The following is a 25310-nucleotide window of genomic DNA, read 5'->3' as shown; positions in this document are numbered from 1 at the left end:
CAAGTATAAATTAGCCTTCAGTTAACATTAGTTAATGAAATTACTAACATCAACAAAAAATTCAGAGTGCATTTATTACAGTGTTTATGTCACTGTCATGAACTGTTCATGGTCATCGTTAGTTCATGTTAACTCACAATGCATTAATTAATGCTAACAATCATGAATTTGGATATTAATAATGCATTAGTAAATGTAGAACTATGATTAATAAATGCTGTCTAATACTTAGTTTATGTTAGTAAATACCTTTACTAATGAAACCTTATTAAAAAGTATGGTCAGTTAAACATAAATGCATTGATGATCTCATGTCTCAAGTAATCGCTCATTCAGTGTTTCAGCCATGGAAAAACATTTATAATATAACGTCATATAGCATTACATTTACCTCAAGAAAGTAATTCAGTGTCCAAAGCTCATAGTTTGGTAGAAGTATTTCGCAAAATATACACATTTTGTTTATAAGTTAAACTTCTTTTACACAAAAAAAGGTAACTAAGCGCACCTTTAAAGCATGTACATTCAACCAAGCACATGATAAATAGCATTTAAATTGCCTTTTGTTCTATCATCCACAGAGTTAAGTCCTAGCGAAGCGCTAATGCAGAATTTGGCCTCCAGTGACGTGATAATTCTTTCTTATTTGTGCTTCAGGCCTCGTGTGGGAGTGATATTTCCCATCGTTCATTTGCCCAGAATCTGATAAGGACTTCCTTGGCTGTTACATCTGTTAGACCATTATGTCGTTTTTCAATGTTAGCCAAATTCCCATTCTGAGGACTCGGTTTCATCACAAGTGCATAAAAAATAATTAATCTACAACTTTTTTTTTTTTCTCAACTGTGCTCGGATGTAACCCCATGAGTCACAGGGCTCTCCTCACATAGCCATATGTCCTCAAAGCCAGTGCAACATATTTCACAATATAAGTTTTAGGAATTAGCGTTAGCGGGCTAGCTGGTGTTCGTTTGCATGAAAGCGGTGGGGATCTAGTCGCTGGCTGTGATTTGACGTGCGGTCATGTGTTTCTGCGAGAGCACGGCGGCAGTGTTTCCCCCTGGGATCTGCTGTCAGCACAGGCTCAGGAAACAGTTATACTGTTCATATTTTTACAAGCAGCCTCTATGTGCAGCTAAAGTGAATCATGCTATAATCACTGCCAGCTGCAGCGCGCTAAGGCTCCAGGAATGAGGGGAATCTTTCATATGTAGGATTAATCTCTCCCTTCAGTATTTACCTTCATTGATCATCGGCTTTCACCTTCGCAGGCTCTTTTTGTGAGTATAAAGCTTCACATCATATGGCTGCAGACCATCCCAAAGTTCAAGTTCAACTAATCTTCAAAGGGGATAAAAGCAGCTGCCTTGCTCACGTTCATTGACTGTTGAGTTGACCTTAAAGTGCCTCGCTAGATCATGAGAAAATAATAAATAAATAATAATGCTGTATTTTTTAAAATTTAAATTAATCAAGAAATACTGAACCTTTACCATTTCTATTTTTGCGTTTAGTAAATCCTTGTATTCAAAACGACTTACAAGTGCGGATAAAAGAAACACTTGAAATCATCAGCGCAGTAGTATTTAAATGCACAGACAAGTCTGTTAGAATTTTTTTTTTCTAAGCTTACAGAGAGTAGAGAGTGTGTCCTACAGTTGGTTTGTCAAGCCCACTCACCTGCGTGAAGCACTCTCAGAATTGCTCAATGTTGAATTTGCTCGAGTTATGTTCTAAAAATAACCTGCAATAGTCAAAATCTACGAAGTAGTCAACTTTATGTTTTTTCAATTATTCTAGATGTTTTAAGGCTGTAAAACCCCTCACTACACACTTTATCAACTAAAGTAGACTCCATCCTTAAAGGGGTCATAGACTGGATACCCTGCGAACATGACAGTTGGAAACAACACACACAGATGTGCACATTAGCATGTTATTTTAAAATGAAATTATTCAGATGGCGCTCTGTGGTGTTGCAGAAATATGAACAGTGTCCTGAGTCATAGCTGGGAATCCTGATAAACTAAATTAAACCATTGTAAACTCTATGTTTACAATTCTAAAATGCATGGCTTACATTTAAACCCTTTTAGCATGCTTTTTGGAGCTCACAATGCTAGTAATCAGCGATTTATGTCAATTTGGCAAGCTGAGCGCATTCTGTAATGTACAGGGGAGATTGACTGACAAATGGTCTATAGCCAATGAGGATGCAGAACACAACGCACTGTAAAAAAACACAACAAAAACAGTAAAATTGCACAATTTTTTTTTTTTAAACTACGAGAAAAAAGGTGAAAAAAACTACCGCAAAAGGTGAACCGCATTATAGCAAGAGACCACTGTACAGTACATACATATAGAGTGCTGTTGTTTGACACTATTGAGTATTGACAAAACATTCAAAGAATATTACTGCACAAAATGTTCTGGTTAAATTGTTTTAGATAATTAAATTGTTCTTAACAAACAATAAATAAATAAATAAATAATAAAGACCATTAAAAGTGTCACAATTACCAGTGATCCAGCAGTTGCAGATTGCTGGAGATCTACAAATTTGTCACAGAACTGGACTTCAAATCCCATCATGCACCTCACACACACACCATTTCCAGTTCTCTCCCTGATTGCACACACACAGCTGTAGATGGCAGCTTAATTACAAACAGTGCCTATTTTGTAAATGGACATTTTCTGGAACAAAACCAGGAAAAAAAAGTTACCGGCACCGATGTGTGCCACACAATTTCAGTTTTCCCGGAACATGACGTTACCAAGTGGTTGATACAAAATGTAAAAAAATCTTTAGTTATTTTGTGCAACATAAAATTATGGGTCAACAATTAGTAAAAAAAAAATTAAATAAAACAAACAAACATGTAGCTACAAACATAAATCATATGAAACATCAATTTCCAGTTTACTAACACCACTGACAGTGAGCTCACTTTACTATTATGTGGCAAGCGAGAATTACTCACTTGGTCCAATCTTCAAGAAGAGCCCACAGTTAGAGAGTTTCTGGATGACTTGAGATCGCTTTGCTTCTGCCTTCTGCTATCCTGATCCAGGGACACAGTTTCATCCTCTCTTGAACAGGCTCATTATAAGATTTACTTGTGCTTTTAAAAATAATATCTACTTAATTGCCTCTGGCATTAAGATAATACAAATATTATTTAGATAGGCTACTTTTTCATCATTCATTTTCGCTGCTCTCTGCACGCAAAACAATAATCACCAACCAATGAGAGCAATTGTTAACGTAAGAAAGATGATTGGTCGAACGTGACTACCTTTATGTGTGTGCGTGCTTCCACAATCCACACTGCCTTGCTCGCTGTTTTTTACTCGGACCTATACGGTTTCTCACCGTCTTTCTTTCTCTCTCACACATGCAGGTATTCATGGTGCAAAATTTAATTACGGATCAGTTAAAATAAATACCGGAACACAAAACATGAATATCTGACATTTCCCTGAACAGGATTCGGCAAGATCTAGCTCAAATTAAGCACTAATCACAGACTGATTAAATAGACTATATATTCACCTCTCTCTCACACACATTGCAGAGTCTTGTTTTGTGTTTTATATTTAATCTCCTGTAACTTCACAAAGTGCTTTCTTGCCATGTTTTGCCGTGTTTCCTGGTCCTAGCCTTGTTTAGTGTTTCCTGTTTCTTGCCATATTATGTGTTGATCCTGCCTGCCGACTATACTAACCCCTGGCCTGTTACTTGACTATGTCTTTTGGAATACACTGTTTGTTCCTGTTTGACCATTGCCTGCCTGTGCTATTAATTAAGCTATTAATAAACTGCGTTTGTACGCTCAATTCCATTGTAGCCCAACTCCTATGTTACAGCAAGGTTCTTTGAGGATTCTTTTTTTTCTACGTGCGAATGAGAAACTCTCTTAAAGCCCTAATACATTTTAAACAAAATCAAAGAAAAAACTAATTCAAAAATGTTTGGTGGGTTGGTTTTGTTGAGGAAAAAATGGCACCCCTATTGGAAATCATTTCTAATCAATTTCTTCTGTTCAATCTGTTAAAGCCATAAGTCTTGTCATAAACACTGAAGTGCTGTTTTATAGAAGAAACTGCTAAATTACACAGCCTGTGCAGATGTCCACATCACAATTATATATTCTTAATAGCTCTTTATATTTAGGTTCTTATTGAGAGTAAAATCTGCAGAATGTTTTTACAAATTCATCTTATTGTCGCTATACGTTCACTAAACTATATACATTTTTGTTCTTTGTTTGTAGTGATGTTTCATTTACAGAGCTTAGATTGGGGCTTTTACCAACCCAAATCTATATTGAACACTGGTAAAGTTAATATAGAAATAATAATTTTAAAAAAATTAATATAGTGAATTAAAAGTTTTGATAGCAGCGATAAGTAAACAAATAGCACTACACTAGATTGTTTTGCGGGCATTTTTGCTTGAGACAGGAAACTCTGGTCCACTACCTAGAAAAGGCAATGAGTCGACTTCACAGAAACTTCAAAGCATAATGACCTAACCCCTAATAGTTTGCTGGTGAACAAAGTGTTTACAAATGGTATTTCTTCAAAGTAGCAGATTGAGTAATAAAGGCAATGTGTTTAATGCTGACTGTGATTCAGTGAATGTGACTCCATGGGAACTTCTGTGAAATGTCCTAAAGCATCGTTCAGTTAACATGAATAAGACCTTACTCAGCACAGCAGACACATGCAGTGAACGTGACTCTTCTGAATATGATTCACTGGACGGGCTCCTTGTTAAAAACAGTAACTGAATGTCTGGCTCAGAAAAAAAGCCAACAGCCAGGCATCAAAGGACTGTGGTCCAAGTGGAACATAATTGTGACAAAAAAAATCACAATTTAATGTGAACAAACCAGTAAATAAGGTTTCTGAAGTTACATTTTTTAAAACAATGTCATTTCGGCCACTTATGTCATGTCAGCTGGTCATAACAAATGTTTTTATTTGTTGTAAGTGAAAAAATCAGGGTTATTCCACCAACATTTCATTCTTAAAAACCTTTCTGAAGTTTAAACATTGACATTTTATTTACACAAATATAAACTTTTATATTCATTTATCAGATGCTTTTATCCAGAGCAACCTACACACAAATGAGGAAAAAAATAAGCATTTTAAATCATCAGAAAGTAACAGTATATACAGTAAATACTATGACAAGACTAAATTAGTCTAGGTACATTATGTTACCTCCCTCCGAGCATTCAGAACGGAGAGAGTGTGTCCTACAGGTGGTTTGTCAATCTCACTCACCTGTGTGGAGCATATACTCAGAATTGCACAATGCTTATAAGAGAGTGTCTGGTGCATAGGGAGAGAAGAGAGTGTGTGAAATGACTGGCTGTTTCTCATTACCAAGAGAACAGACTTGCATTCTCATGGACACCGATGTCTTGCCAATTTACCTCAGACAAATTTACATGGATAACACAGAAAACACAGAATGGATCCAGTGAGAAATGAGATCCTACAATCTTCTTGATGGTCCTTTGAACTTTACAAGTTTTAACGGAAAATTATTCAATCATTCACTGATTTATTGTTTGTTTGTTTTCAGTTTCACATTTTTTTTTTTTTTGTGGAAAAACTATCAATTTTCAGCAAATAAATGTGTTTTATGCCTTAATTAAAGAGTCCCTATTATGGATTTTTGAAAATTACCTTCCATGCAGTGTGTAACAGCTCTAAGTAAATGAAAACATCCAGCTGAGGTTTAAATCTGAAAGTGCATCTTGTTTAAAAATGTTAATTTTTAAATAAAATATTCAACTAAGAGTCATTTAAATGTTTTGTCGTTCATCTGGATATTTTGCCTGTTCGACGTCAACACGAAACAATACCTAATATATGTTCTTTGTTGGATCGGGTAAAATGTGGACGCACCTTTCCCTTTAAACGCTAACAGATTGCAGGTGTGTGTGAGACTGATCATGACTGAAGATGAGTGAACATTATTGAGTGAATGTTCTGCTGATTATTGCAATAATCTACCCTGAATTGGGAGATTTGTAGGCCATTTGTTAAAGAAAGGATCAGTATGGCACTTTATGTATGGAACTTTATCAGTACACAGTTCATGGATAAGTTTCTTCCTCCATTTCACAAGTGTAAGTAACTTAAGTCAAAATGGTTGCCTCCTTGTTTTCTCTAGCTTGCAAAATGTGTATTTAATTATGTTTTGTATTCTAACCGCTCCACGTGGCTTGTTCTGTATCTGGGTAACTCTTTATATGTACATATCGCGGCCAAAAGCAAGTTGAAAATGAGGCACATACTGCATTGTTTATGGATTTAAATGCGTTTGTGAGCTCGCGATCCTCTGCCGCTTGTCAGTGCTATGGCCACCATCAGCTGTACCTACACATGTGTGGCGGTCAAGTTTCAAAATAGTTCAGCTTTTGCCGCTGTGTGGATTAATACTAGATGTGTGTCGTTGTTATTACTTAATCATTAAGAATGATGGTGTTTAACTGCATTGCTTTAATGCATTCCTGTATTGGGCTTACACATACACTCTGCACTCTGACTACTTCAACAATGTTGATTAACCATGGTGGGCGTTTCTCTCTGTCTCACGTTGAACAGAGTTGACCAATTGCAACAGACTGGGTCATCAGACCAATCAGCACAAATTAGCTTTGTGCTAAGGAGAGGTTTGGGAGCAAATGAATCGCTGAACAAATCATTTGGGAGTCGTTGGGATAATTAGGTAAAGTGCATATTATAAGACAATAAATGTGTTTTTGACCTTGCATGCATATCAGCCTGTTGTTGGAGACAGCTAAAACCAAAATAGTTAAATGCACAATAGGGGTTCTTTAAAGTTTCCAGGTGAATGTTTTCAAGTGAAAGTACTCTGCTTCCCCATTCCTTTATTTAGCTGCACTGACTTCTGGGACATCAAGCGAGTGCTGCACTCTCAAGTATGCATTCAATACATCCTCGATATCAAGAACACATTCTGGTTGTGTATTGGAATTGAACTGGGTTGATGATTACATTGCATAAGAAGAAAATGATGCTAGCTTAAGAACCCATATTGAGAAAAAGCCTCTGAAATATGACTGGAAACATGGCCCTTTTCTGTTATTTCATAGTTAGGTGTCACTGCTTATAGTCACAGAAAAGTTACAGTTGATGATGGAATAGTACTGTTATTAAATTTAGCCTGTGAGTTTCATGAAAAGCTCTGTCGTTCACAAACCCTGCAGTGTCACGTTGCAGTTTAATCCCAGATAGAGGGGTCAAAGACCTTACAAATCGTGCAGCAGAGGTGTTGCTTTCAGATGTGAGGCAATCCTTACACTCAAACAGACAAATCCTCCAAGAGTCGGCTGGAGACAAAGCAGATCAAGATGGGAGATTTTTTTTTTTTTTTTCGCTCACATCCTCTTTGAATGAAGATTCATGAAGATGAGCGCTCTGTTCCCGGTTTGTCTCATCTCACCTGTCAGGTCGAGGTCTGCAGGGAGACGAAGTGTATGAGCGAGAATGAATATCCCTGCCGTCTCTCAGTAAGCTCTTCTGATTGAAGAAACGTACTGGCCGATGGCTTGGCACGGGGCGGTGGGAACCTTTCTGGTTCTGGTTAGCAAACTAAAGCCACTCGTGAGAGATCAGGCCCTCACTGATCTGAGCCTCTACATGCAGAAGCTGAAGCGCTCAAACGCTCAGCATGCAGTCAAGCGGGGAAATTACCTTAAGACACAATGTGTCAGCGCAGCTACTGTTTACATCAGGCGGTGAAACTACTCAAACTCGGTTCTTTTATGACTACTGTAGCAGTAGATTAAGACTAATGTTTTATTTTCGGATCTACTGACAATTGTCTTGACGTTTTCAAATCAGAATATTATCATTCAAAGCAATTCTTTGCAGAAAATGACACTGTAGTCATTATAAAATAATCCATGTTTTCATACATTAATAATAAATGAAGAGTTCTAATGCAAAAACCTCTAAGTGCCATCTGTAATTTTCTTCTACAATGAGCATTTTTCTTAGCCTCTTATGTTTACGTTCAGTTATTTTATGTTAAAGGGGTGGTCCACTATGGTATCATATTTAGTTTATGTGTAATGTAGCTGTGTGAACATAAACAGCATCTCTGAATGTAAAATGCTCAAAGTTCAATGCAAAGGGAGACCTTGGTTTTAACAGAGTTAGCTTTGCAAAGCCTACAATCAACGAATTATGGGGACTACAAAAAAAAAAAAAAAAACACTTCCGGGCCAGTGAGATCACAAACATGCTTTTACCGTGCACATACACTGCGCAGCTAAAGGGCGTGGCCAGAGGCGCTGTAATGTTACAGCAGAGAGAGCTAAAATGCCATCTTAATGCTGCTATTTCCACAGAGCTTCTTCTGTTTCTGTATTTGGACTTCCTAATGACACAACACAAAGACAGAAGTGCTTACAGTTCAATATTAATTATGTTCCAGGAATTATAAAGTACATAGCAAGCATGATTTGAAAAAACATGAGCACATGAGCTTTTCGTGTTACACAAGTCTACAGACTGTTGACACACACACATACACACACACAACGGCGACCTCTCTTAAAGGAGCCGCACCCCTTTTTCACTCGTTACAGACACTTGTCAGATTTTTATTTTAGAGAGCAGGCATGAGGCATGACTGACTGTTTACACAGCACAAAATCACGTGCTTAGGGGCGTGATGTAGAGCCGATCAACGAATCACAGCGCTTTATGGTAGTTGACCAGAAGATTAGAGTCAGTTGAGGGTGGGCCTTTTAGAGGAAATAGGAAATACGACAGTTGTTTTCATGTTAGCTGAGTAGCTGTACATAATCAAAGTGAGATTTATGAAAAAAAAAAAAAAACGCGAGTGAAACATGAGCACACATTGCTTTGCATCTTATTAACACAACCAAGCCTTAAAATTACATTCTGGACCACCCCTTTAAAAGTGATAGAAATAACCTATTCTTTGCCATGAAAGTGAAATTACTGAATCAAGCCTGAGAAAAATGGTAATATTAGAAGAAAACTTTTGATGGCATGCAGAGGATTTTACATCTGAACTCTTAAAAATATAATATAATATAATATAATATAATATAATATAATATAATATAATATAATATGGGTCGCTGGTTAGAACCTCGGCTCAGTTGGCGTTTCTGTGTGGAGTTTGCATGTTCTCCCTGCCTTCGCGTGGGTTTCCTCCGGTTGCTCCGGTTTCCCCCACAGTCCAAAGACATGCGGCACAGGTGAATTGGGTAGGCTAAATTGTCCGTAGTGTATGAGTGTGTGTGTGTGAATGTGTTTGTGGATGTTTCCCAGAGATGGGTTGCGGCTGGAAGGGCATCCGCTGCGTAAAAACTTGCTGGATAAGTTGGCGGTTCATTCCGCTGCGGCGACCTTGGATTAATAAAGGGACTAAGCCGACAAGAAAATGAATGAATGATAATATAATATAATATAATATAATATAATATAATATAATATAATATAATATAATATAATAAAAAAAAAACTAAATGTATATTTTGTAAAGCTTTTTGCTTTTAACATAACGATGTCTATACATTGTCTATACATATTCTTGAAAGCAACTAGATTATTTATCTTATCACAGCATTACATATTAAACTGTTTTTTCCACTTGCATCACTGATGACAATGAGAACATATTCTTTAAAACCAAAACAACTGACAAATATAAGCAATAGTATCTGAATGCAGTCTTGATTATGTAAGCTGAGACTGCATATTTCAGAGATGCAATATTAGACAAAATGCACTCAATGGAGCTAGTGACGTCACTGTGAGGGGTGGGGTTAGGTTTGTACATTAAAAAGCATTGCCTTCAGCTCAGATTGCAACTGCACCAGGTCTGCACCCCTCTTAATAATATTAGTGTGATTTTTCTAAAGAATCATGTGACGTTTAAGAGCTATGTCATCTAAGGACTGAATTTAAACTATTTTAAAGTAGAAACACATTGCATTTTAATAATATAAGTTGTAATACTATTTCACACCATTATTGTTTTGACAGTTTTTGGCAGAAATAAATGTACCTTTGGTGAAAATAAAAAAATTATTTCAAAAACTTATGTTCTTCTTTATAAAAATCTGTTTCTCGTTACAATTAAGAAACACCCGCATCAGCTATTTCTAATTTTACTGTAAAACCGTCCCCCACAAAACACGCAAATGAAGCTCGCTGATGTGCCAATGCCACCCATCAAGCCTGTCGGTCCTCCAGCTTCTCCTCCTGCCTGCCTCCATCTCAAACGGAGACCGCTGGATGTATTTTCACTGGCATATTTTTTAATATTAGCTTCAGAAAATGACACTAGTATTTGCGAAGTAAAAGGAGTCTAAATGGGCCATTTCAGCCAGGGTAAACACATTTAGCAATGAGGTCAGAGGCTGCAGCAGTGGAGTCAAGCGAGTTAGATAATTTTGTCAAAATGTTTAACGTCCTGCTAAACCGTTAGGGAAAAACAAGAGCGGCAGCTGCTGTTGACTTTGGCAGCAGAGTGTATACTCCAGGCTTTAAACATGTAAATCAAAATGCTCCATCTTCAGACGTGAGTAGATGTTTCATACCTGGTTGGTTGCAGGTCCTGGCAGGGATGTTGTGTTGGATAAAGCCTGCTATATGTGCGAATGTGCATTTTTTTGACCGGGAACCCCAACTCTAATGACTTCCACAAACAAGATGACAGGCATTTTTGTTTTCTGTAAGGGGAAGCGGTTATATTACAGCTGACGTTTGACTTACAAGCTGGATAAAATACGGCATTTCAAGATCCACAGCCAGTTTTTTTTTTTTTTTTGGCTTGATTGCTGGTTGTTGGTTTAGTTTTATCCAAAAGAGCATCCATGTAAAAGATAGAGAAAACAGCTTATGAAATTATTTTTAAAAAGTTAAACTACAATACATTCACAAATATATAAATGTAAATAATAACTGATTTATTACAATATATCACAATCTCAAAATAATAAACTCCAAAAACTAAACTTAAGCTGTACGTGATACATACACTCACCGGCCACTTTATTAGGTACACCTGTCCAACTGCTCGTTAACCAAAATTTCTAATCAGACAAACAGATGGCAGCAACTCAATGCATGTAGGCATGTAGACATGGTCAAGACGATCTGCTGCAGTTCAAACCGAGCATCTGAATGTGGAAGAAAAGGGATTAAAGTGACTGAACGTAGCATGTTTGTTGGTGCCAGACAGGCAGGTCTGAATTATTTCAGAAACTGCTGATCTACTGGGATTTTCATGCACAACCATCTCTAGGGTTTACAGAGAATGGTCTGAAAAAGAGAGAAAATATCCAGTGAGCAGTAGTTCTGCGGGTGCAAATGCCTTGTTGATGCCAGAAGTCAGAGGAGAATGGCCAGACTGGTTCGAGCTAAATGAAAGGCAACAGTAACTCAAATAACCACTCGTTACAACCAAGGTGTGCAGAACAGCCTCTCTGAACGCACAACAGTTCCAACCTTGAAGCAGATGGGCTACGGCAGCAGAAGACCACACTGGGTGCCACTCCCATCAGCTAAGAACAGGAAACTGAAGCTACAATTCGCACAGGCTCAACAAAATTGGACAATAGAAGATTGGAAAAACGTTGCCTGGTCTGATGAATCTTGATTTCTGTTGTAATATGTCATAAAGCGTGAATCATTTTAGACTGGTTTCTTGAACATGACAATGAGTTCACTGTACTCAAATGGCCTCCACAGTCACCAGATTCCTCAATCCAATAGAGCATCTTTGGGATGTTGTGGAATGGGAGATTTTCATCATGGATGACGTCACGTCAATATGGACCAAAATCTCTGAGGATTATTTTCAGTACCTTGTTGAATCTATGAGATGAAAGATTAAGGCAGTTCTGAAGGCAAAAGGGGGTCCAACCTGGTAGTACTGGTAAGGTGTACCTAATAAAGTGGCCGGTGAGTGTATATTTTAGCATATTAAACAGGAGATGGGGTAAACCTTTCCTTAATATAATACTCCAAAACCTATCAGACATAAACCTCTACAATTAAAAACTTAAGGAAGATGAAAATTGATGAGTTTAACGACAGTGAAAGTTACTGAAATAAAGAAGCAGATTAAGTATACATTTGGCCGGGTTGCCAAGTAATCCTAAGTAATGTGCTCAATGCTTTCCAAAAAGTTCATGTCCACCATCATGTCATGCTGTTCTGTGAAGGGTGTGTATAATCTTACGTTTTTGCAGACTCTGACCTTTAGTGTCAGTGAGAGGCAGAGTTTCGAATGTGTCATTATGACCTTCAGTGCAATAGCGTATAGTGTTACATGTGTATCCCCTGAGCCCGTTTTATTCAGCTCTCATTCCTCTCCAAGCAGCAGTAATTATTTTTGGAGTTTTAAAATGTCTCACTAATTTTCTTGGGCTTATTTAGCGTTGTTTCTGCGACCTGGAAAAACAGCTCACCTTTCTGAGAGATTTTAAAGAACATGACAACTCACAGCAGCCCGGGGACATTTCATGTGAGTTGGGGATTTTTTTGCTAGAAACTGAAGTGTTCAATAGGCTTATGCTCACAAAAATGTCAATTTGAATATTTTTCTGGCCTAAAAAGGCCTTGTGGAGCTGCGCATCGATAGATTTGCTCTTCAGCGTTTGAACTTTCAGCAGTGAAATTTAAACCACACTGAACTAAACTAAACTGAACTTCAACTCTGAAAACTGGACTGACACAGTTTCAATTTTAGTTTACTAGAAATTCTATGTTTGACACAATCTATGTTGTAAAAGCGCTATAGAAATAAAGATGTATTGAATTGAATTTAACGAAAAGGTTTACTTTTAAGCTAAAAAATATTTATTTTTTGCATTTCTTTGTTTGTCCACAAGGTGTCAACACTGAACCGAAAATTTTCTGCACACTCAGAAAAGAAATAGAGACAGAATAAAGACAACAACAAACTACTGAAGACAGTAAAAAATTGTTAGTAGTTAGTTAAATGTTAGTAAAAGAACATGGTCTATGTTGAGGAGTGCAAGTGGGATTACAAGATATCCTCAACTATATTATAAATTAAAAAAAAATTCTTATCACTCATTATTTTTGAAAAGAGAAAGTACTGAACCGAACGTTTGCTGCACAGTCAGAAAAGAAACAGAGACAGAACAAAGACAACAACAAACTACTGAAGACAGTGAGAAAAATAGTTAGTAGTTAGTAAAAGAACCGTCTATGTTGACAAGTGCAAGTGGGATTACAAGATATCCACAACTATATATAAATGTACACAAACAAATTCTTATAGCTCATAATTTCTGAAAAGAGAAAGCAGACACTGATCAATCTTTTTGGTTTGCGTGCCTGTGTTGCAAATGGTAATCCCATGCATTGTACTTTTAATAGTTGTGTTAAAATACGTTAACATATACATGTAAAAAAAAAAAAAAGTATATACTGTACAGCATGGTTTCTGCAACATTCATTCTTCCATGGCAGGGCCCCACACCAAAATTCATCCGGCCACGGCTACATTACAGCTTCTTATTCAAACCATTTCGTTTTTTTTATTTTTTTTTATGGTCGGTTAATCACACTAAAAATGCATTAAAAGGTAAGTGAATTATAACAGCACAAACTTTTCTGTAATCGTAGTAGTGCAGTGCGTTATTTGTTTAACCCCTTAAGGTGACATGCTTGAGGCTAGCAAACACGATGTAGCTTTCAGTTATGATGAACACAGTTTCCATAATTGTACTTTATTTATAGATAAAGGTCTATTGTTTTGCATACAATGACTTAATCTTGCTGGAGTTTATGGCCATTTCACTTTACTTCAGGACGCATTAATGCAGCTCTGTAGGTCTATTAGAGACATTCATAAATATTCCTAGCAAATCTAATAAATGTTGGAGACATACTCTTTACATAAATGCAGCAAATCGCACTTCAGCAGGGTTTATTTGAGAGGGCACAAGAAAACCTGCGCTTGAAGAGGAAAGGAAATTCAAGAAGTTTTGTGCATAACTAGATAAACTAAAGCAGACTGAAAGATAAATAATATTATATTGGAGGTGTATTAAGGTCACTTCTCACCCCAGAGTTTCTCTTTTCCTGTGTATTGTTATTTATCTATTATTTTATTGTATTAATTTGATTGTATTAATTTATTTTTTATGCATTTTCATTTATTGCAAACCCTAGCTTGTATATAGTTGCTGCTAGCTATGTATGCTGGATTTGTTCTGTAATAAATAAATAATCACAAAAAAATAGTTTTGTGCATGAACAGAGAAAATGGGCATACAAGCAAAGAGATTCGCATGCTCGTATTACATAAATGTTAGCTCAACTGGTAATACTGCACTCACAACATTTGTCATGTAAATAACGCCGCAGGTAGTTGCTAGATCTGTGTAAAAGTCCTGCCGCCACAGCTGGAAAAATCCTAGCGAAAACCCTGTACAGTGTATATTCTGTAATACCTGGGATCAAATCTAGACAACAGTAACTTTTTTGTTGTGAAAATATGTCAATAAAATTTCTCCACATTTGTAAACTACCAGAAATCAAGTAAAATCTCACATATACATGTAAACATCAGCCTAATTGCAGACCACTGAAAGTTTGAATAATTTCACAACAGCTACAGTATGGCTAGGCAGATGTCATGCACAGCTTACTGTTGTTTCAATGTTGTTTACAAGCTCTTAATGTGCAGTGTTAAATAAATTAAAAAAAATCCCATTTGATTAAATGCTTTATAACAATGGATATGTTTTCCTTCTCTTTCTCAATTCCAGAATCTCTTTTTGTCACTATAAACATAATGCGTCTTGATGACACATTGGATTTGCAGCTCTACTTTGCTGGTCCGGAGGGAAATCAGATTTTTTATTTTTTTTAAATAGGAAACATGCCTCTGTACAGTTCTGTCAGGAACATATTAGGCTTCATTGTATTTCTCCAGAACCCCTCAAAACAATGCTTGACGACAGAGAGGAACAGACGTGTGTCCGAATTTAATTTTTATTTTTTGGGGAAAGCACGGTCCTGCTTTCATTACAGAGCAACGACACCTCCAAGCCCAGAGCACAGACATGGTTTATGTTGTGTTAAGGTGACATTGGTTTAACATAGATTTGCTGGATAAATACACACTGAAGCCAAAGCAAGGAAAGAGCGCAGACGCATGCGTCAAATGCGTGGTAGGGTGTGTGCTTTGAGAGAGTGTTACAATCAAAACAAACGCTCGGTATGGACAAGGAAAAAATCTGCCGCTGGTGCTTTGGCTGGTAAATAAATCCAGGCCCCTAAATCAATACGGTCCTTACACACAGTGAAAAGCACATTAAACAGCACACATTACCAAAGAAAATCTTCTGCTATGAGAAAAAACCTCCCTCCATTGAAATAGTAACAAGATCCCAGAGTGACTAGCTATTTCAAAGCAATTTTATGACGTCAAGAAATGGGTATAGGTGATTTTTGCAAATATTAGGTTTTTAAAATAAGAAACTCGTTATTTTTCAACATCATTTTATAGCTGGTGGTGAAAAACGACTGCGTTTATGATTGAGACATTAATTTTTTCAAAAAAAATTATTTATTCTAGAATAAATCAAGAGGCTTTATAAGTCTTACTGAGCAAGTCAATTAATATGTTATTAAAACAGTGGTCCTGAACCCCCGGTAGGGCTGCTGGATTATGGGAAAAATCATAATCACAATTATTTAAGTTATAATTGTAATCACGATCATTCAAAAGATTACAGTTTAAGTCAAAATTATTTACCCTTATGTGATTTTTATTTTATAAATATTTCTTAAATGATGTTTAACAGACTCAGGAGTTTTTCGCAGTATTACCTATAATATTTTTTTCTCCTGAAGAAAGTTTTATTTGTTTTATTTTGGCTAGAATAAAAGCAGGTGTAAATATTTTGAAACCTATTTTAAGGTCGATATAATTAGCCCCTATAATTAGCAACATTTGTTTTGGAATGTCTACAGAACAAACCACTCTTATACAATGACTTACCCCATTAAGTTAATTAATTAAGCCTTTGAATGACACTTTAAGCTGAATACTAGTATCTTAAAGAATATGTAGTCAAATATTATGCACTATCATCATAGCAAAGAGAAAAGAAATTAGTTATTTGAATTGAGTTATTAAAACTATTATTTTTAGAAATGCCTTGAAACAATCTTCTTTCCGTTTAACAGAATTTGGGAGGGAAAAGTGTCATTATTAATTCAGGAGGGCTAAAAATTCTGACATCAACTGTACTGTATATATAGTTATTTTCCTAACTGTAAGTAAGAAAAAGGAAATTTAATACAATAGAATAAAAAGCTGTGCTTTAAGCATCTACACTGTAGAATTTATTTTTTAATTATAGCTCCAAAAGTCCTTCAGTCAAGAGCATACACACAACAGCATGCGATCTCTTTCGCGCTTTTAAAAACTAAGTAGGTATCGGGTTTAATAATGTGGAGCTGGGGTTGTGGAGGGATGCTGAAGTCAAGAGAAAATGGAGGTACAGTATGACGGGTTTGACTATTTATAGGGGTTTGGTCTCCAGCTAATTGGGTTATAGAATTATTAACTGTGATGAATTAGCCTTATCAAAGACTAATCGTGCTCCTCCCGAAATTTGTTTATGAAACATCACATGAAAAGCACAGCTTTTTAAATATCTACATAAATAAAACTTGCACCATAGTTGCAGCAATGTTTTGTTAGCTTGTCATCATCTGAGAAAATGGTTGATGGTCATTTAGCAATCTATGTACACTCCACAAATAAAGTGGCGCAGCGGTGGTGCAGTACGTAGTGCTGTCGCCTCACAGCAAGAAGACGGCTGGTTCGAGCCTCGGCTGGGTCAGTTGGCGTTTCTGTGTGGAGTTTGCATGTTCTCCCCGTGTTCAAGTGGATTTCCTCCGGGTGCTCCGGTTTCCCCCACAGTCCAAAGACATGCGGTACAGGTGAATTGGGTTGGCTAAATTGTCCGTAGTGTATGAGTGTGATTGAGTGTGTATGGATGTTTCCCAGAGATGGGAACATGCAACACTGCAACACTACTGATTTGCCATCGTGTTCACCAGTGCTCAACAGAAATTACTGTAATTGGCTGTGAAGGTCTTCAGTTCACTGCACTTCACCGATGTTCAACGAGTGCAAACACAAACTAGCAATCTGCTAATGACTCGACTGATCTTTGCACCTTTAAAACGCTCCAATCTTTGTGCATCAGTGTTTGCACTCAGGAGTGTTTGCACCTTCATGGCCAATCACAATCATTTCTGTTGAGCAATTGTGAACACAATGGCAAATCAGCTTTTAGAGCGTGCTCATGAATGCGGCCTTGAATGTTAGCGGGAAATGGACGTTTTTAAAAAATTCCAGTACCAGGACAGTATTACCGATAACACGAGGGTGTGCTACGAAGAGCACTGCATTGTTTTATTGCTCACCGGGTTACATAGGCTGAAGCATGCAGGAAAGCCACCACTGTGTTTACCTGGTGCCATGAACTGAAACCTAGGAGGATACTTACAGTAAGTGTATTACTCTTAAAGAGATTGTGATTTTGTTTGATGCCTAATATGCTTTGAATTGTTTAAATTAAACTTAACTGAATGATATTAAAGTGATGTTTACAACATATCTGCGTTTTGGCGGCAACAGCTGGAGGTTTATAGTCCACAGCATGTTTCAATGTTTACAGTGCTGACCCTATACTTCTGGGTTTCTTCCCATCGCAGCCTAGCTTTCGTGTTTTAAAATGGCGGCCTCTTGAAATAAGAGTATAGTTGTGAAGTTTTGAAAATGCAGTATATTATGTGTCATAAGCATCGATTGACTTTTTAAGTGATTTAATGAATTAACCGATTCATTCAACATCAGTGGTTAAGAATAGCACACTACTTACTAATTCCTTTTATGGCAAAACTAGTAAAAATAGTATGCTGGTATGTTATTCTGATTACAGCCAATGAGTCATTTCATTAAGAAAGAACAGGCTATGAGTATACTAATGAATCATTCACTGAACTGATTCATGATTCATTCAGTAGAGATTACTAAGTGAGTGTTTAATTTTTGTCATTTATTGAAAAGTCAATGTTTTCTCACTCAGACATCCTGGATGAATCACTCAAAGAACATCATAGTGAATTGTGGAATTGCGTTTGTGGAATCGGGTGAAAAGGAGATATCTCTTGGAACAGCCTTTTTGCGACAGCTCACTAATTGGAACAGTCCCAGCATGTGTAACTATTACTACAGTGATATCCATAACTGATGACAACCCCCTGACATCATTTTCATTGAGCTCATCCGCCCTGCATGTATGTCAGAGCAACTGGGAGTAAAAGTGAAGCTCGGCGGGTTCAATACTTACCCTTCTCGGGTGTTCTCGAGGCCGGACAGCGGGGAGAGATGATGGGGGCTGCCAATGTCACGGTCCATGCGGGGCTGCCTGGGCGGCAGGTCAGGTCCAGAAGAGAGCAACTCAAGTGGGGCTCCATTGTGTGTCGTGCTGGAGCCAGCGTACAGGCCTGGAAGACAAACAATACTAATGTGCAAAACATGCCTGATAAACCTCAAGAGCGGCACATTGACCAAATTAAATCTCCACAAACAACTCTTAATGGCAACAGGCACTTGTTATGACAACACAAACACACCAAGGCCTTTTGGATTAAATTAACTGTTCCTGTTTCTTGCTGTTAGCGATTTACTGTACATGATAAATGTTGCCGTGCAGAATGGATTTGACTGAGTGATTTTAATAGAACATCCTTGATAGATTGACTATATCTGAATGGAGCGGCAGAAATAATAAGCAAAGGCAGATCTGCTTTGAATTGCTACAAAAATGAATATAACAGGTAGGCTGTATCTTCAGCCAAAAAAAATCTGAAAAAAATGATGGACAATGAGGAAGTCAATCAATCATTGATTCATCTGAATAATACCCTGTACACACAGTGATTGTTGAAATGGGTTTGACTATATGACTGATAAATAAATGACAGAAAACTGATCAATTCAAAAACATTACTACAATTCTGAACAAAGTACGTGACTGTCAATGTGAATCAATTACTCATTTAGAATATTTATTCTTTATAAGCCATTTTTTCTAAACAAAACAAATGACAATTTTTATTTGTGAATAAATCAATTATTCACACAAATATTCACTCAAAAACACTCATTTATTTTCAAACAAATATGTGAATGCCTTTAAAAGTGAGTTGGAGGTTCATTTACTCAAGTGAGTGATTTATCTCCAAATTAAACAAGTGAATATCTTTATGTCAATTAATTATTTATTTACTTAAAGGATTGATTCAAAATTCACTGATACATACAAACAGTGTTGGGGGAAACACATTACAAGTAATGTGAGTTACGTAATAATATTTCTTCTCTAAGTAACGAGTAAAGTAATGCATAACTAACTTACTCCCAGCATCATTTATATCGAAGTTGATATTTAGCGGAAATGGGTTATCCCAATGCTCAACCCCCAGTCTGGAGGACCAAGACATACACTCATACAGTACACTACAGGCAATTATCTTACCCAATTCAACAACAGCACATGTCTTTGGACTGTGGGGGAAACTCAACACAACACGGGAAACCATGCAAAATCCAGAAGAACCAACTGACCAAGCTAAGGCAACAGCGCTTTATTACTTTTAAAAAATCCTTAAATTTTAATTCAGTAATAACATTTTTTACTTTTAAAAATGTTACTTTGTTAATTTTTAAAAATTAATTCAACGCATCAAAGAAAAGGAAAGGGGGATCATAGTCTCAATGGACAGTGTTTTTACTACAGACAAATAATATAAAAGTAGCAAACACATGAGCTCTGGGGTCAGGAAGTTCACAGAAAACAATATCCTAAAATATATATATTTTTGGATGTGTTTTTAAACGTAAAATAAGGTTAAGGTAATACAGTGTGTTTCTAATTGCAGAACTTCTATATTAAAAAAGACACAAGTATTGAAAGATCAAGCCTCAGCCAGGTAATAAACTGTGACATAAAAGTAACTCAAAAGTAATGTAACGCAATACTTTGCAAAAAAAGTAATCAAGTAGCTCAATTATTTACTTTATAGGGGAGTAACTCAATATTGTAATGCATTTTTAAAAGTAATTTAAAACTGAGTGATTAATTAATTTAAGCGAACAATTCATTTAAGATACATTTCCTAACAAAATAGTCATATTTTGAATGCAAATAAGTAGCCATGTTTGTATCCAAAGATGCAAATTAAATGTATGCGCAAAACAGAAATATCACAGACGTGTGAATAAAGCAGCGGATCCATCCTACAAGTCAAAGAGAATAAAATGGTCACTTCCTGATTAACTGGCACCAAATATCAACAGTAAAGACAGAATTTGCTGCGTCAATCTTTTCCTTATTTAATAAATGACTTGCGCCTCAGAAGACGATGCCGACATGCAATGAACGTGTTTTGGCGTTTGAAGGCATAAGACACAAAACAGGGACACCCTTGGTAGTTCTGGAGGTCATTAATAATATAATAACAGTAATACTCATAATGGTCAAATGGTTAGAATGACCAAAACAACATTTCAGATGTTTAATAAAGTGCTCAGCCTTCTGATTTGTCCATTCACACACATTTTTATCCTTACATGATCTCCTATGACAAAATCACATGACCTTTTTAATGCGCATACTGAAATTTGTTCGGTAAAAGTGTTTCCGTCACAGTTGGAAATAGTTGGATGGAAACAAAGCTAATTGATTATTCACTTAAATGATACAGAACTACAAAACAAAGGAATAAAGGCAGATCTTCTTCAAGCTACTCATTCTGAAAAACTAGAACAGGTAAGCTGGATTTTTAGCCAAAGTCACACAACCTTGAAATGAAAAACGGCAGACACATCAACTCCAGCTGCAGTTTATAATGGAAATAACAGCGTAGATCAGAGCCCCAAATGTCATCTCATCATAGATTATACTACTGTACACGAACCAGGCCAGATAAAATGATAGTTGCTTGTTCCGTAAAGGGGCTTCTTCAATCCCCGGGCTTCTTGTGCAGCCTGAGAGACTGACAGGCGGACACTGTTCCCGGTTGCTAATGTTAAAGTGCTCCTCTGAATTTGCCCAGTAATTGTTTTCCCAGAAGGCCTCTGGAGGGATGGCTGTGCATTGACAGTCGTTGACGGCTCTTCCCAGCATTACTTCTCTTTGTGTTCCTCTCCAACTGCTTTATGGTGGAAGCGGGGCCTATCTGACAGTTTTCTGAACTGGTTACAAACTTGATTCATTACTCGAAATCATCAATCAAAGTCCTTAAATGCTTTCCCCTTTAGCCCTAACATCTGCTACCAGACTGGGAAGCGTTCAGCAAGTAATGGCCATGATTGCTTTAGTTGTTATCTGCTGGAGGGAGAGGAGGGACTGAACCTAAACGCAGAATTACACACTAATAGCTAAGAGTGGGCAAGAATTTCCAGATAATCAGTATTTATCAGTTTATATGCATATTTAATTGGCATTTTCCCAATTACTTCATTAGTTTGTATGTCTGTAACATTTTTTTTTTCCTTTGAAAAGTTATATACAGTACACAAAGTTCAAAGTAAAAAAATGGTAAGGATAAAAAAAAAATATTTACAAAACTAAACATAGATAATTATAAAAAAATTGATTTTATTTGAAAAAATATAATCAGAACTTTTGACAATAAAAATATCAACATTTAAATCAAACCTAGTTTCGTAATACTAAAAATACATCTAAAAAGTTCCATCAAAGGACAAATTACACAATAATAAAACATATTAAGAGAAAATCATCTCTTCAAACCCTGAGGTGACTTAATATATTTAAATTTATTTCCATTCCAATTCCGTTAAGTCATGGATAATGCATATTTAATATGTATGAGGACAGTTGTGTTTTGTCTACTAAAAAAAGAAGATTGATTGATTTATGTTTAATACAAGCAAGACATTGTATTGCTTTATGTTGGTGTTTAATGTGAATTGGTGTTTGATTAGATTTCTTTTTTCTTTCTTTCTTTCTTTCTTTCTTTCTTTCTTTCTTTTTATTTATTTATTTATTTACATTTTTTTCTCTTTTTAAATTTTTTTTATTTTATAATAATTATTATTTTATTTTTATTATTTGTCTTTGGTAAGTTTTGGGTATTGGGGTTTGATTTATTATAAAACCTTGAAAAAACTTAATAAAGACATACTATACAAAAATACATCTATACACTGATATAAAAATAATGGCCGTTAAATTACAGAAATGTACCATAAAATAACATACGTTAAATTATATAAATTTATTGTTAAATAACAGAGGTTAAATAAAAAAAATACAGTAAATTTCTGTAATTTAACTGTCGTTATTTAACTTTTTTTTCCGGCAGCTGGGATAAAATAACAAAAATTTTTGTACAGTGTATACCAGTGGTGCTCAACCCTGTTCCTGGAGATCGACATTCCTGCAAAGTTCAGCTCCAACCCTGATAAACACAGCTCAACCAATCAATTAGAATCTGCACAGCACTTGATAATTACAGGCAGGTGTGTTTGATATGGGTTGCAAATAAAATTTGTAAGAAGGTCGATCGCCAGAAACAGGGTTGGTCACGCCTGGTGTATACTGTAAATATACAATAAATATACTGTGTGTGTGCGTGTGTGTGTGTGTGTGTGTGTGTGTATATATATATGTATGTATATGTATACTGTATAAATAATTTTAAGTTTGTGTATGTATGATTTTAATAACCTGTACCCCCTGCAAATGTTTGCGAACCCTTTTGGTTTTAATAGTGTGTGTGGTTACCTGTAGATCAGGGGTGTCTAAACTCGGTCCTGGAGAGTCGGTGTCTTGCATATTTTAGTTCCAAACCCAATTAAACACTTCTGAACCAGCTAATCAAGCTAATTTTATATACTAGAATCTTTCAGGCTGGCGTGTTGAAGGAAGTTGGAGCCAAGCTATGCTGGACACTGGCTCTCCAGGCCCGAGTTTGGGTACCTCTGCTTTAGATTATCCAGGTAAAAAATTCAGAAGCCTGTAACCATCTTATGAAAACACATAATTACCACACGCAAATAAGCAGCCACAGAGAATCAATTCAAATTTGTATGAAGTAGCCAAATACAAACCAATACAAAGGCACAACATACTGTAGGACCAGAGCACACTTTTTATGTGCAAATTACAAAACGACAGAGGTACCCACTCTCCACTTTGCTTTTTCTCTTCTACTGGCCTCAGAACAAAGCGTATACGGAGAGGCAGAAAAATCCAGAACATTAAATGCAGGCATCTTGGCCAGACCCAACCACAACTTCTCCTCTAAACAAGAACAAACAGCCACAGTAACATAAAAGGTCCTTCAGGCTAAAGACATTTGCAAACTGAAGCACCAACAGCTTCTCCTCTTTGAACTGAGTGAATGAGAGCTGGTGTAAGCCAGGATGCCGATTTTTCCCTGGCACACGTTGTGGGCAATTTAAACTGTTGCAGTGCAAAGTGTATTTTGCACAAAGATGCTTTAATGAAGGGCAGTTCTGCAATCCCCCTTCAAATTACTCTCACACAGACGTCTAAGGTCTGTTCTACCTTCCTCCTGCCTCAATCTGCTCTGCTCTTAAAAGAACAGCTCTCATATCAAATTGCGGATATTTACTCTTGTGTCGTTCAAAACTTGTACAGCTTACTAATCATGATATTTCTGATGTTTATGCGTAATTGCAGGAAAACATTTCCATAGATATTTTACCCTGTAGCCCAAGCAGGGTTAAGCCTGGCCAATTCCTGAATGGGTGACCTCAAGAGAAAGTCAAGGTTGCTGTTGAAAGTGCGTACATCTATTATAGCCCTTTATACGGAGTGGGCCATTTATATGGACACACCTTAATAAAATGGGAATGGTTGGTGATATTAATGTCCTGTTTGTGGCACATTAGTATATGTGAGGGGGCAAACTTTTCAAGATGGGTGGTGACCATGGTGGCCATTTTGAAGTCGGCCAACTTGGATCCAACTTTATTTTTTCTCAATAAGAAGAGGGTCATTTGACACATCAAACTTATAGGGAATTTCACAAGTAAAACAACAGCGTGGTTGGTTTTAACGTAACTTTATTCTTTCAAGAGTTATTTACAAGTTTCTGACCACTTATAAAATGTGTACAATGTGCTGCCCATTGTGTTCGATTGACAATGCAACCCTCTTCTCCCACTCTTCACACACTGATAGCAACACTGCAGGGGAATTGCCAGCACAGGCTTCCAGTATCCGTAGTTTCAGGTGCTGAACTTCTTGTATCTTCACACCATAGACAACAAAAATAGTTTGGCCATTCTTCATCAATGGAAACAGGGTCACAGGATATTTGAAATTGCTACATGATGATGTTTCCCTCTTTATACACTGAAGCTGGCACGTTCCCCGAGTTTTTCCAGCAAGATGGTGCACCACTAGATGGGTGTCAGGTCCGAGCATTCCTATATGAACAGTTTCCTGAAAAATGGATCGATCGTCGTGGGCCAGTTGAATGGCCTCCAAGGTCTCTCGATCTCTCGACCCCCTTAGACTTTTATTTTTAGTGTCATTTGAAGGCAATTGTCTATGGTGTGAACACACAAGATGTACAGCACCTGAAACTATGGATACTGGAAGCCTGTGCTGGCATTTCTCCTGCGGTGTGGCTTTCAGTGTGTGAAGAGTGGGAGAAGAGAGTTGCATTGACAAGCCAAAACAATTGGCAGCACATTAAACACATTTTAATAAGTGGTCAGAAACTTGTAAATAACTCATGAAAGAATAAAGTTATGTTAAAACCATGAACACCATTGTTTTTGTAGGGAAATTCCCAATAAGTTTGATATGTCAAATGACCCATGATGGCCAACTTTAAAATGGCCACCATAGTCAGTACCCATCTTGAAAAGTTTGCCCCCTCACATATACTAATATGCCACTAACAGCACGTCAATATCACCAACCATTCCCATTTTATTAAGGTGTCCATATAAATGGCCCATCCTGTAGTGACGGGGACACTGCTGTCAATGAGCATGCATGCATGCATGCATTCATTCATTCATTCATTCATTCATTCATTCATTCAAATAGGGAATGAAGCTTTAAAGCTAAATATGTGTTGTCTAAAAAATAAATAATTTGTCTGGCAGTGATCATTTATGATTCAGCAAAATCACAAAA

The 25310-nt window shown here is 36.7% G+C and overlaps 1 protein-coding gene and 1 long non-coding RNA gene across 4 annotated transcripts in view; both read right to left on the bottom strand.

The window, feature by feature from the left end:
- Window positions 1–25310, bottom strand: part of LOC147842616 (uncharacterized) — a 1013036-nt gene that overhangs the window by 357359 nt on the left and 630367 nt on the right. The gene's annotated exons all lie outside the window — the stretch shown is intronic.
- The window catches only part of glis1b (GLIS family zinc finger 1b), a 147649-nt gene that overhangs the window by 8581 nt on the left and 113758 nt on the right, over window positions 1–25310 (bottom strand). For all 3 annotated transcript variants that reach the window (XM_087264465.1, XM_087264467.1, XM_087264466.1), the window contains exon 8: window positions 18450–18606. In XM_087264465.1, coding sequence (XP_087120591.1) covers window positions 18450–18606 — 157 coding nt within the window. The remainder of the gene's footprint in view (window positions 1–18449; window positions 18607–25310) is intronic.

This window comes from Danio rerio, chromosome 8, assembly GCF_052040795.2.
Source record: "Danio rerio strain M-AB ecotype USA chromosome 8, GRCz13ab, whole genome shotgun sequence".
NCBI lineage: Eukaryota > Metazoa > Chordata > Actinopteri > Cypriniformes > Danionidae > Danio > Danio rerio.
This window is presented reverse-complemented; position numbering and strand designations above follow the sequence as displayed.